The sequence below is a fragment of the Tupaia chinensis genome, unplaced genomic scaffold (genome assembly GCF_000334495.1).
Source record: "Tupaia chinensis unplaced genomic scaffold, TupChi_1.0 Scaffold000316_1, whole genome shotgun sequence".
Classification (NCBI taxonomy): Eukaryota; Metazoa; Chordata; class Mammalia; order Scandentia; family Tupaiidae; genus Tupaia; species Tupaia belangeri.
In genome coordinates this window covers 9,090,767-9,114,604 of record NW_006159809.1, presented here as the reverse complement: position 1 = coordinate 9,114,604, position 23,838 = coordinate 9,090,767, and the positions used below count along the sequence as shown (strand labels likewise).

The 23,838-nt window shown below is 41.0% G+C and overlaps 1 protein-coding gene across 1 annotated transcript in view; it reads left to right on the top strand.

Moving 5' to 3' along the window:
- Positions 1-23,838, top strand: part of ANTXR1 (ANTXR cell adhesion molecule 1) — a 269,361-nt gene that overhangs the window by 98,683 nt on the left and 146,840 nt on the right. The window contains 1 exon segment of the mRNA XM_027772987.1: positions 1,910-2,008. Coding sequence (XP_027628788.1) covers positions 1,910-2,008 — 99 coding nt within the window.

Genomic DNA, 23,838 nt, shown 5'->3' with positions numbered 1-23,838 from the left:
AACCACAAAAAAGAGTGAATTACTATGTGCGTAATATTTAGCTGAGTAATTCATTGGTTTCTTCCTTGGTAGGACTATTGTAAAGAATAGTTGTGTCAGGAACCAGCAGTTAGCGTAATGGCTATGTCACTGGACTCCCAGGTAGTCGACCACGGTTCACGTCCCGGACCCGGTGACTTAAAACTCAGGCCGGGCGCGTGTGCATGCATGCCCAAGATCCCGAGAGGAGAATGGAGGAGAAGGGATTGCGGCGTGACCATCCCCCTTGGGAGGTTATTTCTCGCTTTCTGTCTCTATGTCTCTCTCTGTCTGTCTGGCAAGCGCACGCACTCTATAGCGAAAACCTCTCCAAAAAAAAAGAATAGTTGTGTTTACTCTATAAGGATTTTGTTTATGTGTTAATGGAACCTACATTGCACCAATGTGAAATTAAAATGCAAGACTGCAAGATTTTGTTTCTCTTTTATTCAAAGAAAAATGAGGAGTCAATGTTAGTTCAAACTGGTAATGCTGGACAACTGACCACTAATAAGCAAGACTTTGAGTCATTATTAAGTACAACTACTCCTACATAAACCTATGTATTACCATAATGTGCCCCCCCCCCCAGAGATAGGAGTGCTACGGCACTACAACTCCTGGCCTGAACAAATGTTTTTTCTAGCTGGAATAGATAAAAACAAAAAACACCAGACAGTATGTAATCGCACTCTATAGCGAAAACCTCTCCAAAAAAAAAGAATAGTTGTGTTTACTCTATAAGGATTTTGTTTATGTGTTAATGGAACCTACATTGCACCAATGTGAAATTAAAATGCAAGACTGCAAGATTTTGTTTCTCTTTTATTCAAAGAAAAATGAGGAGTCAATGTTAGTTCAAACTGGTAATGCTGGACAACTGACCACTAATAAGCAAGACTTTGAGTCATTATTAAGTACAACTACTCCTACATAAACCTATGTATTACCATAATGTGCCCCCCCCCCCCGAGATAGGAGTGCTACGGCACTACAACTCCTGGCCTGAACAAATGTTTTTTCTAGCTGGAATAGATAAAAACAAAAAACACCAGACAGTATGTAATCGCATGCTACTTGTTTGGTATGACATTAATAGCCCGTAAGACAGTGGTTTTTAAAAAAAACTAGGCATCTTGGGCCCTAAAAGAAATCCTCTGAGGGAAGTTCAATATGTAAAACAGACACTAGAGAGGCTGAAATGATTAAAGTGGAAATGGAGAGCCCCTCTTCATTGGTGCCCTCTGGCTATAGAGATCAGAGTTTTAAAACTGCCTGAACTTGGCCTCACCTAAACTGAAGGGCTGGAAGCCACATGGCGATCCTCCAAGGTTCAGATCCCTTGTTGGCCTGAAAATACATCAAGAGTAAGATAGGGCATCCCAGATCCTGATAAGCTGGAGGACCAGGAAGAGGAGAGCTAGGCATGATGAGATCCTGCTGAGGATACTTCTCTCTCTCATACATTCTCTCTCTCTCTCCTCTCTCTCTCTCTCTCTCTCTCTCTCTCTCATAATTATATAATAGATATATTATACAACATAATATCTTATATAGATAGAGAGAGAGAGAGTAAACTTTAAAAAAAACGCTGGGTGGACTTTGAAAAATGGGTGAGCTTGGAATGGACAGAGGAGGGAGGAGGCATCCCGAGTAGGAGCACCGATTGAGTTCAGCAAAGGCAAGCAGAAGCATAACTTATCATGAACACCTAGTGAGAATGTGATGGTAAGTGGTAAAAGGAACATATGTAGTCCCTTTGGGCTTCAAACTGAACTAATTCATGAATATTTTAAACCTGATGAAATGGTTAAATGCTCTAAATTGGGGCAGATGGGAAGCTTACAGTTAAGGGTCAGATAACTTCTTTTGTCCTCATTCTTCATTTCAGAGTCATTTCAAGTTGTTGTGAGAGGAAATGGCTTCCGACACGCCCGCAACGTGGACAGGGTCCTCTGCAGCTTCAAGATCAATGACTCAGTCACACTCAGTAAGTCCTTGCAAAGTTTGTGAGGTCTTCAGCCTGCTGTAGGGCCACACCATGAAACTGGCAGAGAATGGTCTTCATTCCTGAGAAGGCCTCCGCAAGGGCACAATTAGTCCCTACAATGCCTGGGCTCTAGTCAAAAACTGCACCCTCTGGATGGTGACAGCCCTGTGGGTGCACAGCTTGGTGAGCTGAGCAAAACTGGCCTCAGGACCCCAGCTCCCTCAAACCTACAGAGGCACGATGCCTATCCTGCACTAGAACTCAAGAGGCAGCAGGGTACTTGCTCCCTTGTCCATGAATGTCTAATAAGTTGTTCACTCTTAGGTGGTAGAGCTCATGCTACTTGGTTAGGGCTTGTGAAGCTTAAGGTTTTTCAACAAAGGAATGAAGGAAAGTACTGGGGGCCCTTCAAGAGAAAGAGTGAAAAAGAGATGCTCTAAATGTTTTAATTCCAAAGAAACCAAAAGCCAAAAGTAGATTCTGGAACTTTTTTCAATCTGGATGATTCTTGCTATAGAGTGGCCAAGAAACTCTCATCATGGTAAATACCTTACATTAAACATAGGGATATGGAAGTAAAACTAAAGGTATTTCATGAGAAAAATGAATTATTCTAACATTGGCATCTTCACAAGACATTCATAACAGGCAAGTTCTTAAAGACATGTGTGACTCAGGTAGCTGTCCAGGAGGGATGGAGAAGACTGATTGCAGAAGGACACATGCCAGGAGCCCTAGATTTTATTTGCATCTGGCATTCATCAAAGACACTTATTGATTCTGCATCTGCAGTGACAAACAACAGTCATAAAACATGGTATTTTCCATATTGCTCTGTACTGTTACAGTGTAATCAGCAAAAAAAAATAAGAGGACAGCCAGACACAGCTTATTGGGGTTTTATTGATAAAGTCAGCAGCTGGGAGGGAGGGGGGATCATGTCTCTCAAAACCCCACAGCCCCTAGTGTAGGGAGAAGGGGACTTGTAAAGGCAATAATTGCATTTGAGTTGACGTGGCAGGAGCAGTAATTGTCGAGGAGGGGGAGGTGACAAGGGGAAGGAGTGGCAATTCCTATGCCTAAGGGGTTACAGAAGCCAGATCAAACAGGTTAATCTCTAGGCCTTTGCTTAAACACAATTGAATCTTAATGGTCTTCATGACTCAGGGCAAGGGGTCTGGAGACTGATGATTACATCATTAAGGAACATCTTAGGGTAGGGAGTTTGGGGGTTATTTAGCAAAGACAGTTGGAGCATTAATCACTCTGTTCACTCTAGGCAACAGGAGAAAGCAAGTTTCCAATGTAGAGAGGAGTTCAAAATGGAGGTGCTCTGCTTCACTGCTTCATTCCCCACTTCTCTTTTATGGGGATCAAATCATTGATTCCTCTGTATCAGCTGGAGGGCAGGGTGTGCTCTGATACAGAGGAATCAATGATTTGGAGGGTACAAAGTTTCACTGAATTTAAAGTTCAGTTGAACTGACTTGGGCTGATTTCATGGTCTCCAGTTGCTGGGCACAGTTGCTCGTGTGTGAGTGTCTGGTCAGACAGGCTTGAGCCAATGTTTAGGATTTACCTGTGTGCAAGCAGCGCGTGTTGAAATTACACCATTGATAAGGCTATCTAGCCTAGGCACAAAGTATTTTTTCCTAACCAACTTAGCAAGCTTTGTTTTTCTCAGGTGGGTAGTCTGGTGTACCTGATCTATGATGACTCATTCAAGGGTCCTGGGGACTATTGGCCTGCCATCTGGTAACAGCAAGCATTCTTCGGATCCTCCAAAGCCTACTGTTTGTGGGCCAATTTTTCCTCCTCCTGAGTGTAGAAGGGCAACAATGGGAGGACAGAGTCTGGGGCAGCTACAAGAACTTTTAGCTGCTAGTAGAGATGTCTCCCCTCTGGCTAGGTTTTACAGTTTCCTCTTTTGCCATAGGTCAGTCAACCTGTTTATTATTTTTTCTTATTATTTTTTATGTGTACTTTTGGAAACAACCTTAACCTCTGATTTAGACAGAAATTAATCTTAGTCACTGTAGGGATTACCCGAGGCTTGTCCAGTGAAATCATCAGATGTCCGAGGGAGCTGTCTTGGGTCCCATCAATCTTCAATTTCAAAGGCTAGCACGGACTTTAGAAGTCCCGAGCTCCCTTCAGAGCTCAGTGCATTCTGTCTCTAGGGACCACCTCCACACTGGGGACCAGGCCCCATGGGGGACACGAGGATGCCCATGACTGGTCATGGCATTGTTTGCCCAGGCTGCCCTCATTGGAAACAGAGTTTCTTCTGAAGCAGAGGCTCTGATCTGGGCTGTTTCCAGATTCTGCCCTCAGAGAAGTTCCCAGCCTTCAGGATTACCATGAGTGACTACTGGGTGCCTTTTTTTTTTTTTTTTTTTTGACAGTTTTCTACCAACTGAGTTTTATTTGTTGTATAAACCAAACCACCTAACATCTTTCAGGTGAAAAAATACTAAATTTGAATATAGATACTACAAAATGAATTAGAGCTCAATAAAAATTAGCTTTGGGGAGGAAACATAATTCTACTCAATTAAGGCAAACATGTTTATAGACCACAGATCAGTTTTTTTTTTTTTAACATCCATCATACCATTAATTCAAAGGGAATAGGTACCAGTAGCTCCTTTCCATTGGTTCTCACAAGGTGTGCTTCTCTGGGTGGAGCAGGCTGGCACTTTATTTGAACCCAGGTACCTTTCTCTTTGGCTTCTTGCTTTTTCTGGTCATTTTCCTTCACGTGTTTTAGGAAGCTATCTCTGCTCTTAGAATGCTTAATATGCTCAATACGCACATTAATTCTCTTGGCAAGAATCTTGCCCTTAACTTGTTTGTTCACAACAATGCCAACAGGATGCTGGGTAACATTGTAGACTCTTTCAGTTTTGCCATGGTAACATTTGTGGGGCATCCCTTTTTTGAACAGTACCCATTCCCTTAATGTCTACAGTATCACCTTTCTTGTAGATTCGCATATATGTTGCCAAAGGAACAACTCCATGTTTTCTAAAAGGCCTAGAGAACATATATAGGGTACCTCTCCTCTCCCTTTCTGTTCGTCATTTTGGTTAATTACTGGAAGATGGCAGTTCTGGCCAAAAGGAAGGCACCACTGGGTGCCTTTAAAGTGAGAGTTAAATCAAAGGTTAATGTGCCTTGCCAATTTTGTTATAACACTTCTCTGAGTTATTTGGGAACTTTTCTGATTATCTGTTCTGAATTGTCCTACACTGAGAAGTGAACCTAAGTTTTAATAGACCCTTCAAGGAGCAGCTAAGTACTGCCAGGAGAGTGAAGCCCAGTTTACAGGTTTTACAAGGCATCTGAATTATTGCCTATACAAAAGCCCTAGCTGGAGAATACAATCTTAATCTAAATTCTTGTTTTCCTAGCTATCTAGAATCACTTAACTAAGGGGAGAGTCCAGTGTAGAAGAGGCCTACCTAAAAGAAACAGAAGGAGTACAAGAAGGCAAGGGGTTGGGGGAGAAGGCAGCCTAGAGCTCTAACCTTAACTTGCCTCACCCATTCCTTGAAACTCTTACCCTATTAAGATGTTAGGAGTTTTCTAGCTTTTGTCCCAGATATATATGTAGAGAGAGGCCCAATTTTTAATACCGCCCATGTTTATCATTTCCTCTTTCACTTTAGGAAATTTGATGTTTTTAGAGGAGCCATTAAGCTTGTAAACATAGAATTTCATACATCTATATTGATCAATTTTTTTGATTTTCAGCAACCCTAAATTTTAGCACACACCAGCAGCTTATGAACATGTACAAACAATAATAAAATCTGTTTAACAACCTTTTCAATGTAAAACTGAACAATCTTACTAATATTTCTTATAAAATTTAAAGACATTAGTAAGAATAACTAAAGCATGTTAACTTAACAACAAGAATTATAAGGAGGACTCAGAGGGAACCAGGCAATAATGTTTCCATGAGTCCATGTTTAACATTGGATTTATATCCCTTTATACCAATTTTACCTCTTTAACTCAAGTGCGTTGTGTTGGCTATTTCGCATGCAATTTTGTCAAACATTTTCTGACTTTTATTTGGTTAATTTTGGCTTAACAGTTTAGAAAAACAATCAATTTATATAGAAAAATGAAGATTTTACCCTGTTAAATGATTAGACTTTTTTTAGGACCCTGTACTTGTAAGAGTACATTCTCTTTCCATTCTCTTTGTGAATTTCTTAAGGACATAATATTAGGATTATAGCCATAGTTAATGCTCTAACAAAAATTCATAACTGACAAAGAATTTTGGCTATATATACACCAATCTAACATAATAGCCTACCATAAATTCCTGAGAATCTCAAATTACTTTGGAACACTAATACACACACACACACACACACACACACACACACACACACACACATATACATACAAGTACATAGCATATTTATACATATAACTCAAATATAATGCCAATAAAATTAGAATTACTTAATTCAACAATGCTTTCCATTTTTATCCAACATATGAAAAATAGGCCTGATCAGTTTAACATTTCCCTTTTGGGTGTCTCAAGGGCCCTTTGTAAACATCCAAGAGTTTCTTTGAAGTCAAAGATCCTCTGTTAGCACTAAAACTAAAGCCAGAAAAAGTTAGTCATGATTTATTTTCCTATTAGATATCCACTATGCAAAATGCAACACACAGCACATAAATACTAGCTGTTTCATTAAACCAACCATATTAAGATAAATATGATGTTGCTTGATTAATAAAAACCTGGACAAAATATATGTTGGAAATTATGAAGACTTTCACTTATTAATCTTTTTTCTCCCATTATATTTGAAGCCAGCTTATTTACTAAAGTTATGTGAACTTGAAAAGTATTTAAACTGATTTGTATGAGCACTCCTTTTGTAAACCAAATTAAATAGAATTTTAGGCCTTTTTCACACAGACATACAACATGTAGTATGTAACATGACATATTACATGTATGGATGTACACACATCAGGATTATAAGAGCCAATTTCTCCGGGGTTACTTTGAAACTAATACTCTTTAGAGTAGCCCCCTTTCTTTAAATTTTTAATTATATACTTAAGGATAGTGGATTTTAACTTTTTATACCATTAGAGTTTTTACAACACAATATTCCTGATATTTCTATCCCTTCTAAGTGTGATGTTTTAAAAGGCCTTCTCAATTTTTGGATGGAGAGTTCGATGCCATAATCACAACTTTTCACAAATGCCTCATTGAAATATTTAATCATGCATTCTAAGGGAGTTTTAAAGGAGTTGGTTTGGCCTCCCATGATTTCTAAAAAGGCAAGTATGCTCTTTGGTCAGGGTGTACCCTGGGACATCCCGGGATCGTCTTGCCTCCACCTGTCCCAGCAATAGTGCTGTGACTATAAGAATCACCAGTTCTTGAATGCCATGTTTTCTCAGCTAGCCCAGGTTATAACAGGAGTAGCAAGTCTAGCAAGACTCAGATGTAAAAATGAGCCGGGGTTTCTCTGTGTAAGAGGAATATCTGCCTCCCTTAGAGCACAGGTAAAATGCCAGAGGGCTGAAGTAACAGAAAAATCTCTAAAGCAGGGACACTGAGGAGGTGGCTGAGGTGAGTCTGAGAGAGTGCCAGGGAGGATGGGGCTCTCATTCAGATAGAGAGGAACTAGGAGAAGGCAGACCAAGGCCCTGGGAAGCTCCTCTTGATGGCAGAGGAAATGGGTTAGGACAAGAGCCTGGTAAAGTCCTGTCAAGAATCCAGCAGACTCATCTACCCGCATTGCCTGCTAACAAAGAATACAGTCCTTAGGCCACAGTATAAGACAGCAAAGAATCTGCAGAGCCTCCTTTACTAGGACTTTCTTCTCTTCTCAAGAAACAAAGGACCCAGCGTCTGAGGACAGAGAGGCCTGTCTGGCATGAAAAGAGGAGTGACCTTTCCCCCACTTGGCTCCCAAGATGGCAATGTTAGACAAACAAGGGATGGGTGTCCCCTCTCACTGACCCAAGACAATCTTTACAACTTTCTCACAAAAGGGACTTAGCCTTATAGATAGAGGAGCATGGGAGGAGCTGCCTCGCTTCTCTATTTTGTCCTATTTTTCTATTTTTTTTTTTCACTCTCCTGTATGGTTGTGAGACAGACAAGGATGGGTATCTTCTCTGAAGAGAGGACCATTCAGGTTTCCTCATGGGACTATAGGGAGCCTCTTAGCTTTGGTAAATGGCTATAAACCTGGGGTCAGATTGAATGTGCAATGACATCCAGTGATTTTACCTGGCTGTATAAGGTCTCCATGGAGCTACAAGTTAGGACCCGCTCAGACTCTAGTCAAGGTTGTGGAGCCACAAATACAACCACACTCTCATTCACCATTCACACAAGAGTTTAAAACATTTCCTCCCAACAGTTATATGATTAAGACAAGAAGGAAAACAAAAAGATTAACCTTGTCCAGATGAAACTCTTGGGAAAGTCCCTTGATAAGTGAGGTCACCAATCCACTGCTCAGTATCTTCAAATGAGGAGGATAAGGGATAGAACCAGGTAATATCCTCCAGGAGGATGTGGAGACAATCATTAAAGTGACAGTAAAAGCAAAAGAAGCCCATGCAAAAAGATCCTTAATACCCAGGGACTCAGGCTCTGATTTACCCCAAACTGTCTAAGGGCTAGGGGGACTCGAACCCCTGACAATTATCTCGCCACCAGATTCCAACACGTCTGATGAAATCTAAGTAGGGGCTCTATAACCATATCCGGTCAGCCCTGAATCCAGCCGCCTTAGGAGGGACTTGAACCCCCGATCCAGCAGGTCAGATTTCAGGGGGCTTTCCTTTGCCAAGCCTGTACTCACCAATTTGTTTCCCAAAGAGCAGGACAGGAAAACCAAAAGAAATGCCTTCAGAGATCTTACACTAGAACTCCACAATTTTTGGAGGATCAGTCTGTTGCTTGGCTGTCTACAATCCCAAAAGTTGGTTCTGAGGATCTGGTAAATCCCAGGTAGTGCACCTCCCTAGAACACTCTCTAGTAGCTGGCAGCCGGCCCAAGTGAGACCGCTTTCCTGGTATGCCTCACCCAAGTACAGGTAGGTACTCATCTCATTGGAGCCTCCAAATGTTATAGTCTAATCAGTGACAAATAAGAGAACATCTAGACACAGCCAAATCTATTGGAGTTTTATTGATAAAGCTGGTAGCATACAAGGGGAGGACTCATGTTTCTCAAAACCCTGCAACCCTGAGGGTAGGGAAAAGGGGGCTTATAAAGGCAAAAACCACATTCGGGTTGACATGGAAGGAGCAGTAATTATTGAGGAGGGGGTGGTGACAAGGGGAAGGAATAGCAATTCCTATGCATAAGCAGTAACAGAAGCCAGATCAAACAGGTTAATAATCTCTAGACCTTTGCTTAAACACAATGGAATCTTAATGGTCTTCATGGCTCTGGGCAAGGGGTCTGGAGACTGATGATTACATCACTAAGGAACACCTTAGGGCAGGGAGTTTTGGGTAATTTATCAAAGACAGTTGGAGTGTTAATCACTCTGTTCACTCTAGGCAACAGGAGAAAGCAAGTTTCCAATATAGAGGGGAGTTCAAAATGGAGATGTTACTACTTCACTGCTTCAGTTTCTCTGAGCACTTATCTTTTTGCTACAATAGCCCTGAGAGGTAGAAAGAGAAGGAGGATGGGAGGACACACTTTTTTTTTAAATGTATTTATTACTTCCATTAGAGAGAGAAGCAGAGAGGGACAAAGACAGGCACTCCCAACAGGGTCTTGATACTGCAGTCCAATGCCAGCTTCAGCAATCCTGGATCATGGGACCACACATACATAATCCATGTACATGGGGAAGCTCTGAGACATGAACTGGGGGACTTCTTGTGTGGATCTTCTGTGTTATCACTGTGCCATCATCTGGCTTTTCACACATTTATTGACCAAATTTTCACACCAGTTTTGTCTTCCCCTCATGTTGAGAGCGGTGAATAGAAACACACTTCTTTGAGTTCCATTTGCATGGCCATGAAGGCATTTGCATACAAAACTGCTACCTGCCTGTTGTTGTCAGCTATCTGCTTATTGTTGTTGATACTGATACTGATACTGCAAGGCAGTATCAGGCTAAAGGAAGCCACATGTGTTTATCCAATTTCACCCCAAAAAGGTTAGAGAAATTACTTGGCACCATTCATTTTCACATCTTCAGACAATTTACATCCAAAAGCAACTGGCTTTACATTCCATTTCCTCTTCCCCCATCTTGTGCCCTTTAAAAGAATAAACCTAAGGCTGGTTCCTGGTCGCAGCTTTCTCCATCAGAGAAGTTGGACCCACCCGATCCCCACTTTTCTATCCTTGTGTGTCTTTGCGTGTTTGTCATTATGTATATTTCTAATCCACAGCCTCCTCACTCAGAAAAACATGTTCAACCAAGCAGATCCCAACACCCTTAGCCCTCTGAAGGAAGTACTATCCTATTCTTTAAAATGATTTGAGGGATGTGCTTTTTTCCCTCCTTTCCATATTAAAGCCCATTTGAATCTTTAAACAGAGATACTCAGTGGCTTCTTCACAAACATCTGGCATTCCCCACCTTGGAGAAAGAAAGACAAGAACCCTGAGCAGGGTCTCACACTGTGATCTCCTCACTTAAACCTTCTCAGCCAACCTGAATCATAGACACTCCAACCTGGCATGTCCTGGTCACCTGGGGAACCAAACCAGCGATCTTCTCTATGGCTCTAGCATCACTTGAATAGAGCATTATCACTGTGCCACTCAGCCAGCCCAATGTTGCTGTAACTTAAGTCTGCATTCCCTCTCCCCTGAACAAAATCCCAAATCTAAGCTTAGATTTAACTCAAAGAAGATTTCCAAGAAAAACAAGCTTTCAAATTCAACCTCTCTGAAGATAAATGGAAATGGGGCAGAGAGAGAGAATATCTACCCTTTATGCCATTGATTGAAAGGTTGCACAAGATGCTACATTAAGATAAAATATGAGTTTACTGTATATTTGTAGAGTGATATTTTGAAGGCCTCTTTTCCAACTTCCCTATAAATTTTAATTATTAGAGAATTAGCCCACCATCTTTCTTCCTCCTTTTATCCTTTCCTAATAAATATTAATACTTGCAAACACATGCACAGGCACGTCACCTCATTCATATTCAAAAAGAATAAAAGACTGTTGGGGCAGGGATTTGGCTCAAACTGCAAACCTAATTGTGCCTCCAGCACAGTGCTGACAGCTTGAAGATGAATAGTATTTGTCTTCTTTAACATCATAAGAAATACATCTAGAAAGCCATGCACGGTGACACATGCCTGTAGTCCCAGTTACTCGACAGACAGAGGCATGAGGATTGTGAGTTCGCTGCCAACATGGGTAACATGATGAGACCCTGTATGAGGAAATATTTTTATACATATGACCTCAGTAATAAACATTAGTCAATAACAAACCTGATCCTAATAATAAATCATTATTTAGGAATGTCTATTTATAGTTAGGAAGAAAATAGGAGATAAGCCCATTTCGCCACTGTTACTTAATGTTGATCTGAAAGTTCTAGCAGCCCTGTCCAGTAGAACTTTCTGTGATGATAGGAATGTTCTAAAATGATAGCCAATATGATAGCCACAAGCACATGTGTTGGTTGGGCACCTGAAATGTGGCTAATGTGATTGAGGAACTGAATTTTAAATTCCAGTCCATTTTTATTAACCTAAGTGTGAATAGTCACATTTGTAGTGAGAACCATATTAAACAATGTCATGGGCCTTATAATAATGCAAGAAAACTGATGAGAGAAACAAGTATAAGAAGAGGAACTGAACATCATTACTTTAAAATGATGGTTGTGTTAAGCCAGCAGGCGGTTAAGGCACTGGCCACAAGGCTAACCAAGGTTCACATCCCAGACCTGGTGGCTTGAAAAATCATGCCAGGTATGTATGTATGTGTGCCCAATATCCTAGGAGGAGAATGGAGGAGACGGGATTGTGGCATTACCATCTCCCAAGAGGGTGATTTCTCATTTTCCCACTCACTGTCTCTCTCCTCTACAGCAAGCACATGCACCCTATGACTAAAACCTTTAGAAAAAAAGATGGTTGTGTCTTCCTGGAACTACTAGACTAATAAGAGGGTTATTAAGCTGGATGGTTTTAAAATAAATGCCTTGCTTATAACAATCAATAGCTTTGCCAGGGTTTAGCAGTGACCAATTAGAGAACATCACAGGGAAAATATAGCAGCAACAAATAACAGCTAGTAAAAACTAATTTAACCAAATTTGCAAAAACATATGTAAGGAACATTACAAAACTGTGAGGGCTATAAAGAGAGCATGAGAGAGGCAGTATGGAGTCATGGTAGAGCCTGGGCCCTGGAGCCAGACCACCAGGGAGAAGAATCTTGGCTCTCTTCACCTAGCTGTGTGACTACGGCCAGTATTTTAGATGTCCACGTCTGCTTTGCTATCTGGAAAGTTAGCATGGCAATCTATATGGTGGATTGTTGTGAAGTTTAGATGTGGTGGGTGGGGCCTAGAACCGGACCTGGTACACAATGAGCAGTCATCTACGTTGGCTACTTGTATTACTTAATTATTATCATTATCACTCTTACTAAATGGAGCAGGAACTGGATATTGTTAAGACATTAGTTGTCTTCAAATTAATATTTACTTCTAATACAATCCCAATGAACATTCCATTGGGACTTTTTAAGTTAACAATTCTAAAGTTTATATGGAAGAATAAACATACAAGAATAGCCAAGAAAAATGTGGAAACTTGCCCCAGCAGATTTTAAGATGTATAAAATAGCTGCAGTAATTGAAACAATATATGTCTGGTACCACAATAGACAAACTAAGTATTGGAACCAAGTCTATAAACAGAGCCAAATGCTTATGTGGCTTTAGCATAAAATAAATCAGTGGAGAAAGTGGATTATTTTTAAAAAGTAGTGTTGAGACAACTGGCTAACCACTTGGAAAAATAATTAACCTCAACTTTTATCTCACACCTTACTTCTAAACAAATTCCAGATGAACTTAAGATTTTACTGTGAACATGAAGCTATAGTTTCTGGAAGGAAACAAAAACAAATATTTAAATAATTTACCAACAGGGAAGGACTTTTTAAGCATGAAGGGACATATCATGAAGGAAAATTTTGATAGTTTTAGTACCTATTTTTAAATTTGCCTTACCCCCCCCACACACACACACACCTCCCTCACAAAAGAAGGAAACAGAAAATTGGGGGGGGGGGCATAAAATATATAACAAATTGTCAATAAACAGCTCCTAAAATCAGTAACGATAAAAAAAAAAACATGATTACATCACTGGGGAAAAGATATGAAAAGGAAATTTTATAAGAAAAGTAAAGATGAATAAATATATTAAAAAGCCAGCTACAGTGGTGCAGCAGTAATGCAACACTTATGATAATGGCCTCACATGGGAAGGTCCTCGGTTCGAATCCCAAGGTATCCCTGTGCATGGCAAGTATATGAATGTTCACCATGTTCACCACTGATCCAGGATGACTGAGGCTGTGGGTCAATCACTGCATGAAGATCCTATTGGGGTACTTCTTTCCCTCACTTTCTCTTTCCCACTAGCTCTCTCATGGAAGTAACAAATAATAAAGTTTAAAAGTTTAAAAGTAATAATAAGTGCCCAAAATCTCAAGAGGAGAATGGAGGAGAAGGGATTACAACATGGTCATTTCCCACCCCCCCCGGGGGAGGCGGTGGGCGGTGCTGGTGGTGTGTGGTTTCTTACTTTTCTCTCTTTCTCTCTGGTGAGCACACGTGCCCTATAGCCAGAATCTAAAATAAATAAATAAATAAATAAAACTAATAATACGCATATGGAATATGCTCAATATAACCAAGGAAATGTAAATTGACATAATCAGTGGCCATTTTTACACTTCAAACTGCCAAAGATTAACACAAATACAATGCCCCAAAATGGCAAAGATGGAGGGGAACAAGTGTTTCCATTCATCATCAGAGACTATTAAATATTTCAGAAGGCCATTCTTAAAATGGATCAACTGTCTCTGTACAGTTTTGACCCAGAATTTCAATTTCAATGTTATTAAAGGAAAGTGATTGGGAATGTTTACAAAGACTTGGCAACAAGGACGTTCATAACAAAATTGCTTATGATAGCAAAAGAAGGAAAAGAAGAGAGAGAGGAAACAGAAAGAAAAGCATCTAGATGGTAACAACATAAGTGTTTAGCAATAGGTAGTCTATTATATGAACTATAATTCACCCCTAAGTTAGTGAATAATGTTGTAGATGATAATTATTGATGTGGGCAAATATTAATAATATAGCATCAAGTGTTTGACAATAGTTATCCTATTATATAAATCATACTTCACCCCTAAATAATTGAATAATGCAGATGATAATCATTGACGTGGGCGAATGTTAATAATATAGCGTCATGTGTTAAAAATAAGTTACAAAAATAGTACATCAATGCTACTTTTGTTTTTCACACACACATTTATATGCAGAGAGAGAAACTTAGACACATGTCAAAATGTTAGGAGCAGTCACCTCTGAATGGCATTGCTATTTGTTTTTATCTTCTTTCTCTGTTTTCTGAGTAGTCTACAATCATATGTCCCCTATGTAATAAGAACCCACAATAGTCACTTAAGATTTCATTTTTAAATGCTTGATAGCCATTTAGGCTATCAAGCCTAGCATACATCTTAAGTTCTACGTTTGGTTCGTTCTCAAATCACCAAGCTGAACCCACTACTAGCCAAGAAAATATCTTGGAAATCTTCATACAAATTTTACTTATTCTGGCTGTACTTTTTCCTACTCCAGTATTCAGTGTTATGTTCCAAGAAAAGATCCCCTTTCAAATGGAAATCCATTTGCAGAGAGATTAGAAAACTAAAAAGGAGACACTGGGGTATATACAGAGAAAGGATTATGCATAGTAATAAGAAAATGGACATTTTACTAATGCAATAATGAAAAAATGCTAGATTATCCCAGTGTCGTATGGAAACATAAGAGGTATGACCATAAACAAAAGAAATTGTTTTTTTTTTATTTTCAACAAACACTAAAATTTGATTTATAAGCCATGTGAGCAATAAGTTTCATGGTTTTATGAGCACACTTTATTTTTTGATGCACAATCTCATTTTCTGTCCTGATCTCCAATTTTATTTACCAAGCATAGCTGTAGTTTTCTTTTTGTATACTTGCAAAGGGTAAAACTTTGCACTCTTTGAAGATATTTTCTCAAACTGAACATTAGTCATGAAGGCCATTCTGGGTTCCAAAAGAGGCTCAGCTTCCAATGGGAAGAGAGACAACATTCATTAGAGTATAGACATTTCCATGTGTTGGTTTTTAAAAATCTGTCCAACTCTCCAGAAATTATACTTCATCTTATAAAACTTCTGGGCCCCAGTTTTGCTACAGGCACCCTAAGGAGATCGTTAAAATGCACCAATGGGGACCAGAGAGTGGTGCATTGGCAAAATCAGTGCTTTGCCAGGCAATTCCACATGGGAAGGTTCCTGGTTCATAGCTGGAGACCTCCCTGAGTACACCAAGCACACATGTACCTATGATTGAGGGCTAGCATGGGCTGCTGGTGGATTGTAGCATCAAGATTGTGTTGAGGGTGTGAGCTCTCTCTTTCTCTCATCACTCATGCAAAAGATGAATAAATAAACTTTTAAAAAATTAAAATTCACTTACGATGATTATGGTGGCAGATGGAGAGGGAGGGCAGAGGGAAGGAAAACAAAGTTCCCAAATGAAAACCTATTGTTTTCGGACCAGCAGTTGGTGAAATGGCTATGTCACTGGACTCCCATGTCGTCGACCGTGATTCGAGTCCCAAACCCGGTGGCTTAAAGTTACGCTGGGCACATGTGCGTGCGTGTCCAAGGTCCCGAGAAGAGAAGGGAGGAGAAGGGATTGTGGTGTGGCCATCCCTCCTGGGGGGGGGGGTGATTTCTCGCTTTCTGTCTTTTTGTCTCTCTCTCTCTTTCTGGTGAGCACATGTGCCCTTATAGGAAAAAAACTCAAAAAAAAACAAAGTTAGAAAAAAAGAGAAAACCTATTGTTTCTTTGTCACCATTGCATATATTTTGGGCAAAGTGCTTAATGCAATTTGGATATATCTCTGGGGATTTGATATAATCTGAGGATGATGAAATGTCACTCTTTATAACTCAGAAAGAAGAGACAAAAGAACTTATATAGTCTCAAGGTTCTTAATTAGGATGCACATCAGGGACCAGCAAATAGCGTAATGGCTGTATCGCTGAACTCCCATGTAGTCAACTGTGGTTCAAGTCCCGGACCCAGTGGCTAAAACTCATGCCGGGCACGTGTGCGTGCGTGCCCAAGATCCCGAGAGGAGAATGGAGGAGAAGGGATTGTAGCGTGGCCATCTGCCTCTGGGGAGTAATTTCTCTCTTTCTGTCTCTCTCTGTCTTTCTGGCGAGCACACGCGCCCTATAGCAAAAACCTCTCAAAAAAAAAAAAAATGCACATCAGAATATGGGGAGCTTCATCCAAATGATAGCAGCTACTGACTGCTAAGCACTTCCTCTGGGCCTGGTGCTATGCTGGATGCCCTCCCTGTGTTAATTCCTCTTATTACCACAGTAGCCCAGCAAGGAAAGAGTTATTTGTATTCCTATTTTGCTGATTAGGAAACAAGTTTAGAGAGATGGTGCCCAAGGTCACTCAGATGACTGAAGGACTGAAACTATTTGAACCTGGGTATCTATTCCAAAGACTTCTGACTTATCTACATTGCCCCCAAAACATGGACCCCCCCACAAAGATTATTGGGCCCTTTGACCCCTAAGTTCTTACGTGACTTAGGGGCACCCGATTCAGAGGCACTGACTTTGACAGAGTCCCCCTCCCCCTCGTTTTGCAGACAAGAAACCTCAAATCAGAGAGATTTAACTACTTGCTCAAGGCCACAGAGCCCATTAGTAGGGGAGTTGAGACTTGAACCCTAGTTCAAGAAAAAAGCCTCTGACTAAGGAAGGACGCTCAGTTTTAGTGTGTCTATAGCTGTGTGACTGCAGGTAAGACACTCTTGTGGTTCCCCGAGAGGCCCCTTCTTCTTGAACCTCAGAGCTTTTCATGTTCTGTTCAGTTTTCCCATTGCCCACTGGTTTTGAAACGACTCCTGCAGACATATTAGCATATGTTCCCATCTTTCAGACCCAGATAAAAATACTCACATGTTTAAACTTATTGTTGTAATCTGGAATGGTGTGGGGAGAAAAAGAAGAGCCGCTCCCAGAGGTAACCAGGTGGCAAAGATTGTCATTTGGGGACAAAAGAGCTTATTTTCATTTACAGAAGTTGGGTGCTGCTGAGGGAAAGGAAGAAAGAGGCTTATTGGTGGATCTCTCTTCCCATGCAGTTCAGCTCTGGCCCCTAAAGTATACAACACAGCAGCTTAGTGGCCAGCCAGATACTCAAGCATTTGCCCAGAATCACATTCCCACCTCTCCTCTGAGTTTCTGTGTAGGTTTCATCTTTTAAGAGCAGTTGGTATATGCCATATCCTTGGCCATAATTTATGTGGAAGGCTTGAGCCATTCTAGTAGACTTGCCCCTCAATTCCAATTCCAAAGGTAAAAATCTTTCCAAACCTAATTGTGCACAGCTGCCAAGAGTTTGTGTGTCAGTAGACACATACCTTATGCATGAATCCTGAATTGTCCTTTACCAAGTAAAAACAAAGCTTTCAAAAACATATTTATTTCTAGCAAATTACAGCTGTTTTTGAGTGCAGCAGTTATTCTGACCTCAGGATTACAAAATTTTAAAAGGCTGATGTTTGCTTAGAAGATAATTTGTAAGTTTTATAAATGTCAACAATCAAGATTATTGCAGATTGGTGTAGCTTTATTGAGAGAAGAAGAATACCTCACAAGACCCCTGAGCCCAGCTAATTATCTTCATTTAGGCAGTTCTTTCCCTGTCAACAAAGAATTATCTGGCTCAAAATGTCAGCAATGCCCAGATTAGAAAATCTGGAGTAACGTCTACCTTTGCATCCTTTTTAAAGCACAATGCAGAGAAGCCTAGAGATATTATTGGATAGTTCATAGCCCCCAGGGTACTATTGTAATGTCTAGAAAAGTTCAGAGGTGTTACAGGATGATGTGTAGAAGAGGGAGAGGGGTAAGAGCTGGAGAAATATTGGAAGACAAGTCCTGGTTGGAGTAGAGAAAAGAGTGTTTCTCTATAAATTCCGCCATACAGGCTTAGGTGAGTCCAGATAGATGACCTAGTACCTGAAACACTCTTGCAAAAGGTAAGACTTTTCTTTGGTTTTTTTGCATTTGATATATTTATTTTAATGTCTATTTCTATAGACAATGTACAGTGCATTGTTCCATGTTCAGCACTGTCCTTGGTCTCTACCCAGAAGATGTCAATGGTATTTCTCTTCCAATTGTGACAACCAAAATTGTCTCAGACATTGCCAGCTGTACCCTGAAGAACAAAATCACCCTCATTGGTCAACCACTGCACTATATACATGAATAGGCACATCTATCCTATTCAATAGATGACTTGCTTCTTGTCACACCTATACCATAAAGCCCTGACACAACCTGGTAGACAAGTTGCAAGACCCACTTAGTTTGCACACAGATTCATACCTTGTGTTTTCCAGGTGCCTCAGACAATGAACTCAGCACCCCACCTTACTAATAACAGCATGGACTGAATTCTTATTAAGTACTAGCATCTAATAGTACTATTCATTAATAGTATTATTCATTCAAGAATACTATGAAATGAGTATTATTTTCATATTATAGGTAAGAACTCTTGAGTTTTGAACAGAATGAAAAACTCTTGCATTCTATAATGAAGTAGGGGCATAGCTACAATGGGACCCTAGAGCCTAGGCTCTGAATGTACTCATTGTTCTCATCCCACATCCCAGAGAACAGAATGGGAAACCAAACATCTATCCTGAATACCTGTAACAGATAGGAACTAGTGAAATAGCTTGGTTTGGATCAGGAAACCTACCTGGAACCTCCTCTTCTACCTTATCCTCGATGTCATGGCAACTGGCCAGTGAGGGCTTCCAAAGAAATCCTGTAGCATCTCCAGGTCAGAAAGGAATAGATGGGTATGGACCATATCTAGGGAAAAAGGGTAGTCAGCTTGATTCTCCCACTTTAAAGCCCTCTCTCTGGCTTGAGCTGAGCATAAGAGTACATTATCAAGGGTTTGATATGTTCTGAGTAGTTTTCCCAACTTGGCCCAACCCCCCTGTACTCTACTTCTATCTCTTCCCATTCTGTTTTGACTCTTGTTTCTCATTCCTCTGACTTCAAACCACTATTCAGCCTTTCCAAATAAAAGCTTCCTCTTTCAAAATCTGTTTTGTCCCCTGATGTGGAGTTTAATGTCTTTTATCAAAAAAATCCTTCGGCTTATTATCTAACTCACATATGAAAACTTTCCAGCCATGTAGCACATGCCCAATAAATGTTAGTTCTTTTTTTACTCTCAGCAATGGGTCCCACTTACCTTTGCAATAAGACTCCCAGGTTTGTGAATTATCACTGAGGCAGCCCCATTCGAGCAATTGGTCACCTCTTTTCTGGCTGGGGCTCCAAAAAGCTCAACCCGAATGCTTTTAATGTCACCAATTTGAAGTCCTGCGGAGTATAATTTTATTTCAGATTTTTGCACAAATTTTAAAAGTCTCATTTAAAAAAACAAATAAAAAAAAAACAACTGGTTACTTTGAGGCAGTGAAAAGGTAGAAACATCTAACTCTAGCCTGCCTGTTCTCCACTTGGAAATGCATTCCCAAACCAGCTGATAATTTGGTGCTGAATAGTTATACTTGGCTAAGGAATGCCATGAAAGTGCTCCACAGGCCCAGAGGACATTGAGAGAAACAGCGGGGTAAGTTCATTTAGTGCCTAACCTCCTCTATTTTTCCCACTGCTTGATGCAAATGTCACAGTAGGAATGTAAACTCTACTTTGGGGCTTACATCAGCTTTTGGAAGGTTTCAACAAACTCCCCCCAGATAAGGGTAGAGGTTATTTTTTCCTTCCTTCTCTCAAGAAGTAAATATTTATATCAAAAAAAGATAGCCAAAACTTAGAAAGTATTTGAATTATTTATTAAGCCTAATAAAAAGATTCATTCGATTGGTCTTTGAATTGGCTAATGAATTTTAATCCTGATTTTATCCCAGAGCCATTAGGCAGTCATTAAACTGCAGGGGGAAATCCTGGGAACTTCCTTCTTTGCTAATCTAGAAACTGTACAAGTTTAAAACCTGGGGATGTATACATTCAGTATATGGTTCTAGAACATAGTTCAGCCCATTAGATAAGGGCCTCTCAGAACCAGCAGGTAGTGCAGCAGCTAAGGTGCTGGACTCCCACATGGCCCACTGTGGTTTGAGTCTCAGACCCAGAGGCTTGAAACTCATGCCAGCCATGTGTGTGTGCATAATCTGTCTCTGTCTCTTTCCAGTGAGCACATGCACCCTATGGCAAAAAAATCTTTATACACACACACACACACATCTCAGAGGATGCCTTGAACCTCCTCAACCCTAGTCTCCTCTCCTGGAAGGCATACCTCCTGTGGTATCCAGCCTTTCCCACTAAAGGTCCTGTCCATTGCCTCTCAAGTGGCCAGTATGAAGAGAGTCAGCCTGGTGTGCTCTGGCTACATTATATGACTAGCTCAGTTTACAATCGGCAGGTAATTTCAATAAGACCTAGGTTTGCATTCCATTACTGACACTTACTAGTGGTCTAGCACTAAATTACCTAAGCTCTCTGTATCTCCATATCCCAAGTTATAAATAATAACATATTTTATTATTTAATCTCTCAGAGGGTTGTAGAAGTATCAAATGAGATCATAGGTATATATAATGCTAGACAAAATCAGAATGTATCTGTGTGTTTGTAGATATGTATATATTTATGTGTATGTATATGTGTGTGTTTACACACAAGTACAACAAGCTCATTAAAACTTCATTTTCCTAAGAATTTTTACTGTCTTAAAAGATGTTTATTTGGTAGAGCATGGTAATTAAACAATCAGACATTTTGAAATTTTCGATTTTTTAAATTACACATTCACATTGTCTGTTTTAAAGGTGTAGATTCTCATGTAATAAAGTAGAATGACATTTGCTGAATGCTTATTAACCTCCAGCCCTATCCTGTAATACACTCTTATTTACGCCCCACACAACTCTGAGCAATTATGTCATCACCATTTATAAAGTCACAGCAGTAAGAGAAAGACCTAGAATGTGAACCTGGCTCTGTTTGACTCTGATGTCTACCTTGCCTCTGTCTGTACCCTTTGTACTCAGCTTCACAGATGCCTATCTTCTGAGTCTGGGGAATTCAGCAGTTTGACATGACACTCATCCTCAAATCCTGATTTAAACCAAGCTTCTGTTCAATTTTCAGACACCTATAGACAATACTTAAGGCTAACCTATGTCCTGTGTGTGCACAGAATCCTGAAATATCTCTCTATAATGGGCAAGGAAATTTATATTTCAAGATCTAAAAATTCCATGTAACTTCTGGTTTCAGACTCTGCCCCACCCTAATTTTCTCCCCCAACTTGCAAACAAAAGCCAAGCAGGCTGGTCTGTGCTCCTGGCCTTCACTTCCCCTACCCACTCATGCTAATGAGCAGTGAAATGGACATGTAGTGGGCAGCCCAACAGGGGCCTCGGCTGTCCTTGGAGTGGATTACCTCCGTAAACGTCACAACACCGTCATTGGCAGAAGTTGCAGAAAGCTGGCACAGCTCAAGAGCAAAATGTGGACAGCCGAGAAGCAAGGAGGAAGACTTCGTGCCCTCACTCTCCAAGTGGACGTTCCAGGAAGGAGTCAGATGATCTGAGTTATGGAAACCAAATGGCCCTCCTTTGTTTAGAGGGAGAGAGAGAGAAAAGTTACTCATTTTTGTGGTAAAGCGAACACAGGCTCCAAACCAAACAATCCCTCTCAGAGCAGAGATTGCCAGCTACACGGAGCAGGCCGCCTCGCAAGCTGATAAACTGCTGGGAGGCAGCGCCAAGGCTGCCTACGGCCTCGGCAAACTTCAGTCCTCCCACCAAGTTTTTTTTTTTTTCCTTGCTCCAGAAATAGTGGGACTCCCAAGCAGGAGAGGAAAATAAAAAGAGGAGGAAAACGAGCAATGTTTCCTCCACTATGTCTCTCTCCACCTTCCAGTTTGGACGGACGGAAGGGGAGACGAGTAGAGCAGAGGAAGTCGTAAGTGAGGCCAGGCGCCAACGCAGGACGTGGGCATGCTGGCTCCTGGAGCTCCCCGCCCTGTTGCTGTACTGTGCTGCCTCAGGCGTCCTCCTCAGTGACCCAGCTCTTCCCACATTATGCAGCCAGGAGTTACAAGGCCTCCTGTGGCCGCTCTGTGGCTGCCCTGAGGCTCTGTAGGCTGGCCCTGTGGGCAGAGAGCTGTACTCCCAGGTATGGCTAGTCTGTGTGCAACAAGATAAGCCAGGGAGCTGCACTGCCAGGTATGGCTAGTCTGTGTGCAGTGGGATAAGCCATGGTAACAAGGAACATAAATGTAGGCCCCAGTCAGCAAGCCTATCCAGGGTCAGTTTATTCTCTAATATAAGCCTTGTCTGGACTGGAGAGTCTCTTAGGAATGAATAAGGCAGAATTTAGTACTATCGTAGTTTGTCTCTGACTTGCTGTGTATGCATGGATCACTGTTGCCTCTCTTTCTTTTCTCTTTCTCCCTTCACTTTATTCCCCCTCTCTTCATGATAAAGCATACACAAAAAGAGAAGAGCACCCTCCACAGGGCGTGACCCACTTCTTTCAATCCTGCAGCCCATCAGATCTCAGGCACTTGTGAAAATGCTCAACATGCTTCAGGACAACAGGTCCAGGGACCACAGCCACCATGTGGGATCCAGCTGCTGTTGAGCACTACACTGCCTCTGCACTCTGAGTCTCCATTTTGCATGTAAAAAAAAAAAATTAGCCTAATGATTCCTGCTCTATTGACAAAGTGGTCATGAGAAGGAAACAGCAATGCTGTTATCAGGGCAATCATAATCGTACAGCCTATTGGAAAAACCTACAGACTCTGCAGCCAGACTGCCTGGGTGCAGCTTCAAGTTCCCATGTAACACTGGGCATGTTACATAATCTGTCTGTGGCTATTCCTTGCCTTTATGATGAAATGAGTCAGACCAGATGGTGACACAGCAGTAAAGCAATGCTCTGCCATAGTCAACCCTTTGTAGGAAGGTTCCAAGTTCATATTCCAAGGCCTTCTTGTACACGTGTCTGTGATCTGTCTGAATGAGGTTAGGGGTGGATAGTGGCTTGAAGACCCTATTGGAGTTGCCTATCTCTAAGTTTTTCTCTCTGTATCTCTCTCATGAAAGAAACAAATAAATAAACACTTAAAAAAAGGAGAAAAGCAGGGGTAAGTCAGTGGCATGATGGTTAGAGCACTGGACTCTCATGGCTGACTGCTGTTCAAGTCCTGTACCTGGCAGCTTGAAAATCATGCCAGGCACATGTGTATGCTTGCCCCAAAATCCCAGGAGGATAATGGAAGAAAAGGGACTGTTATGTGACCATCCACCCTGGGAGTGATTTCTCACTTTCCCTCTCACTGTCTCTCTCTCTCTGACAAGTACAAACACCCTATGTCAAAATCCTTAAGGGGAAAAAAAAGGAGGAAAGTTAAT